At 46.1% G+C, this 7,108-nt stretch overlaps 1 protein-coding gene across 1 annotated transcript in view; it reads left to right on the forward strand.

Annotated features, from left to right (window-relative positions):
• LOC109483646 (zinc finger protein 85-like) overlaps positions 1 to 6,723 on the forward strand; it is a 9,974-nt gene extending 3,251 nt beyond the window's left edge. The window contains exon 2 of the mRNA XM_019786681.1: positions 4,636 to 6,723. Within this exon, the coding sequence (XP_019642240.1) occupies positions 4,647 to 5,813 (1,167 nt within the window). The 5' untranslated portion in view covers positions 4,636 to 4,646 and the 3' untranslated portion in view covers positions 5,814 to 6,723. The remainder of the gene's footprint in view (positions 1 to 4,635) is intronic.
• The last annotated feature ends 385 nt before the right edge of the window (positions 6,724 to 7,108 follow it).

Genomic DNA, 7,108 nt, shown 5'->3' on the forward strand with positions numbered 1-7,108 from the left:
ATATGTGATAACATTTGAGTCAGTAGCGATGTTTGTAGATCTCTTTTAGCAATGCGACCTCTTATTTACTGTTTTGCTTTCTTCATGCCTCTGTTGTAAAATTATTAATGCATGCTCCGTAGCTCGTTGATTAGAACTAGAAGTTGTGTGTAATATGCGAGTGTTAGACAATAGTGACAAAGTTAAACGGTAAGGGATCGTTGTTCATGGTCTGTCTGTTATAGCTTTTAATTAACTATGTTTCCCTTGATCTGCTTGTAACTATAATCACAGTGTACTAGATCCTTAAAATATAAAATCTAGAGTTAGTTAGCATCATGCATGTTAGTTATAAGTGCACTAGAATATTGTTTGTTTTGTGTTCTGTTAGATACATATGTAGCTGTTAGAGATTTTTCAACTGTCTGTACTTCAGTTTCGCCAATAAATCAAAATACGTAATGTGCTGTCTTCTATTATTTATCTTTTTCATGGGGATGTTGTCTGATTCGCCCCTATGCAAATCAGCACAATGCCATGTAACATGATATTTTCAACAATAAATTCAGGAACGTAATGTGTTATTTCTTTATTGATTACAGACTTATTGTGGCAGTGGCAGGTCTTCGACCTGTTCGGGCATGACGCACCCGCCATACACGAGTCAGGGGTAGGAGGAACCCCTCATATCCTTGGCTGGAAGTCCTCCTAGGAGACGGATACTCCGAATAAAAAAGCTGCACCTGCCGGGGCCGTCTTACACGTGGCAGTCTTTGCACCTGTTGGACTTTGAGCGCCGGTCAGGCAAGAGGGTGGAAAAGGATCGTATGGCACACCCCCTTTTCACCTTAAAAAGTCATTGTGCCGGTCAGGCAAACAGGTCGCCGTATAAAAGCTAGGCGCCATCAAATACCCAGCTTAGTCAAAAGTCCTGTGGCGATGGAGAAATGGTGACGGGAACAGGCAGAGGATGCTGCTGGGAGTTCTTAGCCACGACTCTGCACGCAGGCGGCTGTGGGGTGATGGTCGTCCACTGTAGACTGTGGTAGATGCAGTGCCCGTATCCTCCCACAGCGACAGAGCAGCTCTATTCAGGGGTAGCACTGCTCTCCCTACAAGGGGAAGGGGAGAGAAAAGGATCCCTAAAGAAAGCCTACCACACGTACACACCTGGCAGGAGACCGTGCCTGTCTGGTCATTCAACTTAACGGTCGAGACAAGAGAAGAAAGAAATTGAGGACGCCCCTGATTTTTGGGGCTTGGAATGTGCGAACCCTACTAGACAGAGGAGATAGACCGGAGCGACGCACTGCGATCATTGCCAAGCTGCTGGGCCAGTACCAGATCGATATAGCAGCCCTGAGTGAGACCAGATTCTCTGGAGAAACTCAGCTAGAGGAGATAGGTGGAGGATATACCTTCTACTGTGTCGGGAAGCCTGAAGGCACCCCAAGGACCTCTGGTGTGGGTTTTGCTATTCGTACTGAGATCGCAAGAAAGCTTGACAACCTACCTCGTGGCATCAATGATAGACTGATGACCCTGCGCCTCAAGCTTAATAAAGACTGCTTTGCTACCATAATTAGTGCTTACGCACCCACTATGACAAACTCTGATGACGTTAAGGAAGCCTTCTACGAGGATCTTAACCATGTCCTCTCGGAGGTAAACAGCAAAGACAAGCTGATCCTCCTCGGAGACTTTAACGCACGAGTTGGAGCCGATTCCGCCTCCTGGCCGAATGTGTTAGGACGTCACGGCACCGGCAAGTGCAACTCCAATGGACTGATGTTACTGTCGTTGTGTGCCCAGCACACACTCTCCATCACTAATACAATCTTCCAGCAAGCCAACAAGTTCAAAAACACCTGGATGCATCCGCGATCCAAGCAGTGGCATATGTTGGATTATGTTATAGTACGCCAAAGAGATAGATCTGATGTCCACAGTACACGCTGCATGAGAGGAGCCGAATGCTGGTCTGACCATCGTCTGCTCCGGAGCAAGATGAACATAAACATAGCCCTGAAAAAGAAGACAGCGAGGGAAAAGCCCCCCCGGAAACTTAACCTTGTGCAACTTAACATCACCAAGGAAGCACTACAGCAAAGGCTCCAGGAATCCCTGTCCGCCACCGAACAGGGCCAAGACAACCTGGAAGAGGAATGGAGGATCTTCCGAGAGGCTGTCTATGGGGCCGCAGCTGATACCCTCGGCTTCGTTAGGAGGAGACACAGGGACTGGTTTGATGAAAATGAGGAAGGCATACAAAAACTCATTGACAATGTGCACAAGGCACACAAAGGTCACCTCGATGACAGCCATGACACAAAGAAGAAGCAGGATTATCAACAGGCAAGACAACTCCTGCAGCAGAAACTGCGAAAGATGAAAAACAGCTGGTGGGAAAGGAAGGCTGAGGAGCTTCAAGTCGCAGCTGACATTCACGACATGAAGGCATTCCATGACGGGCTGCGTGCCGTCTATGGACCCAAGGCATCAGGTTCAGCCCCAGTAAGAACCTCTGACAAGTCAACTCTGCTAACCCAGAAAACCGACATTCTTGCCCGCTGGGCGGAGCATTTCAGCAGTGTCTTGAACAGACAATCGACCATCTCCGAAGAGGCGATTGAATCTCTACCACAGCTACCAACAAAGGAAGCGATGGCAGATCCACCAACCAGTGCAGAGGTTGTTAAGGCCTTAAAACAGACAACATCTGGAAAGGCACCAGGATCAGATGGGATTCCTGCTGACATCTATAAGAATGGAGGTGACGTCCTCACGGACAAACTAGCATGCCTATTCAGGTCCATCTGGGAAGTGGGAGAGGTCCCGCAAGACTTTAAGGACGCAACCATAGTGCACATCTACAAGAGGAAAGGGGATAAGACATCTTGCGACAACCACCGTGGGATCTCGCTCCTGTGTATTGCTGGGAAAATCCTCGCCAGAGTCATACTCAATCGACTTATTACAAATATTGCGGAGACTGTTGTTCCTGAATCACAGTGCGGATTCCGTGCTGGTAGAGGTACCAGTGATATGGTTTTTGCTGTGCGACAGCTACAGGAAAAATGCCGCGAGCAGAACCAGGAGCTCCACTTAGTCTTTGTAGACCTCACAAAGGCCTTTGATACTGTGAACCGGAAAGGTCTATGGAAGATACTGCAAAAGTTTGGCTGCCCAAGTAAACTTATAGCACTGATCGCCTCCTTCCATGAAGGCATGCAAGCCAGGGTCCAGGAGAATGGTGATGCCTCGGAGCCCTTCAAAGTGAGCAACGGAGTGAAGCAGGGCTGCGTCCTCGCCCCTACCCTGTTCTCCATCCTGTTTGCAGCGATGTTGCTTGACGCCTTCAGCAGTTGTGATAGAGGGGTGTACATCCAGTTCCGTACAGATGGGAAGCTATTCAACCTGCGACGACTACAAGCCAAAACGAAAGTGTTTGAGGCTATCCTGCGTGAGCTGCTCTTCGCAGATGACTGTGCACTTGCAGCACACTCCCACGGGGATATTCAGCACATAATGGATCGCTTTGCAACTGCTTGCGGACGATTCGGACTCACGATCAGTCTCAGCAAGACTGAAGCCATGTTTCAACCACCACCATCACTGGCTGCCACTGTGTCACTGCCCCCTCCCATTGTCATCAACAACACAGAGATCAAGACTGTGGACAAGTTTTGCTATCTGGGTAGCACAATTACAAGCAGTGGATCTCTGGATGCTGAGGTGACACAGCGCATTGGAAAGGCAAGCGTGGCATTTGGCAGGCTGACCAAAAGACTCTGGCAAGAACATGGCATCCGGCTCTCCACAAAAATTGCAGTGTACATAGCCGTGGTGCTGAGCACACTTCTCTACTGCTGTGAGACCTGGACTACTTATCGTCGTCACATCCAGTTACTGGAGCGGTTTCAGCAGCGGTGCTTGCGGAACATTTGCAACATCAGGTGGCAGGACAAGGTGGCAGGACAACCTACAGGTTCTGGAGAAGTGTGGCCTCACAAGTGTTGAGTGCATGATCGTGAAGTGCCAGTTAAGATGGGCAGGGCATGTTGTCCGCATGGAGGATAGCAGAATCCCAAAAGTACTGTTATATGGACAACTGAAGCAAGGGCAGCGAAACCTGGGAAGACCGCTCAAAAGGTACAGGGACAACCTTAAGGCAAACCTTAAGAGCTGTAACATTGACGTCAACTCCTGGGAAGAAATCGCCCATGACAGAACTGCGTGGAGAAGCCAGTGTACACTGGGCACTAGGACTTTCGAGGCCAACAGAGCAGCTACCATAAAGGAGAAGAAAGAGAGGAGGAAGCAATGCTCCATCCCTGTCCAGTCCTTTCCTTGCAGCATCTGTGGCCGCTCATGCGCGTCAAAAATTGGTCTTCACTCCCATATGAGGACCGACATCGGCAAATGAGGACCTGTATATACGCCTACTCATCTGTCGCAAGCGACAGGAGATTCCAAGAAGAAGAACAGACTTTATTGTTAGTTTCCAACTCGGTCTCTTTTTACTTCGAATAATGTGTACTCTCTACATGATTCCACTGTAAAGTGAACAATAGCGGCGACTTTATATCACATCGATGCATGCTTCGTAGCCATTGACGTCATATGTTGAATTCAACATTTATTTTATTTCTGTAGGTTTGACCAACATGGCGACCAGGGCTGAATCCTGTCAGAAACAAGAGGAGGGAGAGAATGGACATGGGGCTCAGAATTCCCACAAGTGTGGCGAGTGCGGTAACGAGTTTCATGACCGAGGTACTATGAGGAGACACTTGCGGACTCACACAGGTGAAAAACTGTATCGATGTGAGAAATGTGACAAAAGCTTCAGTCAGCTGTCTTATCTGAAGACGCATGTGAGGACTCACACAGGTGAAAAACCTTACAGTTGTGAAGAGTGCAGCAAGCAATTCAGCGACCTTAGTCATCTGTACAGACACATGCGGACTCACACTGGTGAAAAACAGCACAAGTGTGAAGAGTGCGGCAGACAGTTCAGCAGGCTGGACAGTCTGAAGGAACACATGTGGACTCACACTGGTGAGAAACCGTATAGATGTGAGAAATGTGATAAAGGCTTCAGTCGGTCATACAGTCTGACGATTCACATGCGGACTCACACAGGTGAAAGACCGTATAAGTGTGAAGAGTGCGGCAGGTGTTTTGTTGAGCTGCGTGATCTAAAGACGCATATCAGAACTCACACTGGTGAGAAACCGTACAAGTGTGAGGAGTGCAGCAAGCGGTTTAGTGAGCTGGGTAGTCTGAAGACACACATAAGAACTCACACTGACGAGAAACCGTACATGTGTGAGGAATGCGGCAAGCAGTTTCGTCATCTGACAGGTCTAAAGATACACCTGCGGATTCACACGGGTGAGAAACCGTATCAATGTGAGGAATGCAGCAGGTGGTTCGGTCAGCTGAATCAACTGAAGTTACATATCAGAACCCACACCGGTGAAAAACCCTTCAAGTGTAAGGGGTGCAACAGGCAGTTTAGTGGTCCGTCTAGTCTGAACAGACACAAGCGAACTCACACTGATGAGAAACCGTACCGATGTGAAGAATGCGGTAAACAGTTTAGCAGGCTGGAGAATCTGAAGTTACACATGAGAACTCATACTGGTGAGAAACCGTACAGGTGTGAGGAATGTGGTAGACAGTTCAGTAGGCCGGATAGTCTAAAGCAGCACACGAGAACCCACACTGGTGAGAAACCGTACATATGTGTTGAGTGTGGGAGGTGTTTTGTTGGGCTGGGTGATCTTAATAGGCACCTTCGAACTCACACTGGTGAGAAACCGATGTGAGGAGTGCAGTAGATGGATCATCTGAAACAACACAGTCATGTACAATCATACTGGTGAGAAAAACGTACAAATGTGAGGAGTGTTGAAAGCAGTTGAGGGGATGCTTATTCTGAAGTCACGCACATAGACTCACACAGGATAAAATGTAGGAAAACAGTTGGGAACTGTAGCAAAATCTTTAGGCAATTATGTAATCTGAGTGCCAAGTAGACACGCATTCTCGAACAAGCATTTCACTGTTCATGTCAGGCTTATTACTATTATGTGATATCAATTGTGTCAGTAGCGAGGTTTGTAGATCCCTTTTAGCATTGAGACCTCTTATTTACTGCTTCTGTCGTGTACTTTCTTCTTTTGTAAAATATCTGTTGTAAAATTACGAATGCATGCTCCATAACTCGTTGGTTAGAACTAGAAGTTGTGTGTGAAATGCGTTTGAACAATAGTGACAAAGGTAAACGGTAAGGGATCGTTGTCCATTGTCCGTCTGTTATGTATATATATTTCTTTTTTTTAGCATTGTATACCTTAGACCCGATGTTAGCCCTTCTTTATCACTATTGTTGTAGTACACTCTAATACGTTTTACTCTGTACATCATGCATTTATCCCCCCGGGGAATAAACATGCATAAGTTTCATTTTCATTTCATTATATAATAGCACTTTATAAACTAGTTTTCTTTGATCTACTTTTAACTAACCACAGTGTACTAGATCTTTAGAATGTAAAATTCAGAGTTAGTTAGCAGCATACATGCTTGTTCTAAATGCACTAGAATGTTGATAAATATTGTTTTTTTGTGTTGTGTTTTTTAAAATCTTTTTCATGGGGATGTTGTCTAATTGTTGCCTCTATGCAAATCAGCGCATGCAACATGATAAATTCAACAATAAATTCAGATACGTTATGCGTTATTTCTTTATTGATTTCAAACTCTATTGGTAGTTTCCAACTCGGACTCTTTTTACTTCGAATTATGTGTAGTGCACTCTGTACACGATTTCACTGTAAATTGAACAATAGCGGCGATTTTATATCACATCGACGCATGCTCCGTAGCCTGTTGATACGAACTAGAACCCGTGGGTAAATGCGGCAGTGTAGTATTGTTAGAATAGTAACATGGTAGGACAGCTTGAAATCTTGTGTCTTTTAATCCTAGAATCAGTTGCAGCATGCATGTCTGTTATAACTGCATTCAGATGTTCCTCAGCATTTTTTTGTTACTTTTCGCAGGTACATGTAGCTGGCGGTGATTAATCATCTTTTTGCATCTTAGTTTCGCCAATAAA

The sequence above is a fragment of the Branchiostoma belcheri genome, unplaced genomic scaffold (genome assembly GCF_001625305.1).
Source record: "Branchiostoma belcheri isolate BF01 breed outbred unplaced genomic scaffold, Haploidv18h27 scaffold655, whole genome shotgun sequence".
Classification (NCBI taxonomy): Eukaryota; Metazoa; Chordata; class Leptocardii; order Amphioxiformes; family Branchiostomatidae; genus Branchiostoma; species Branchiostoma belcheri.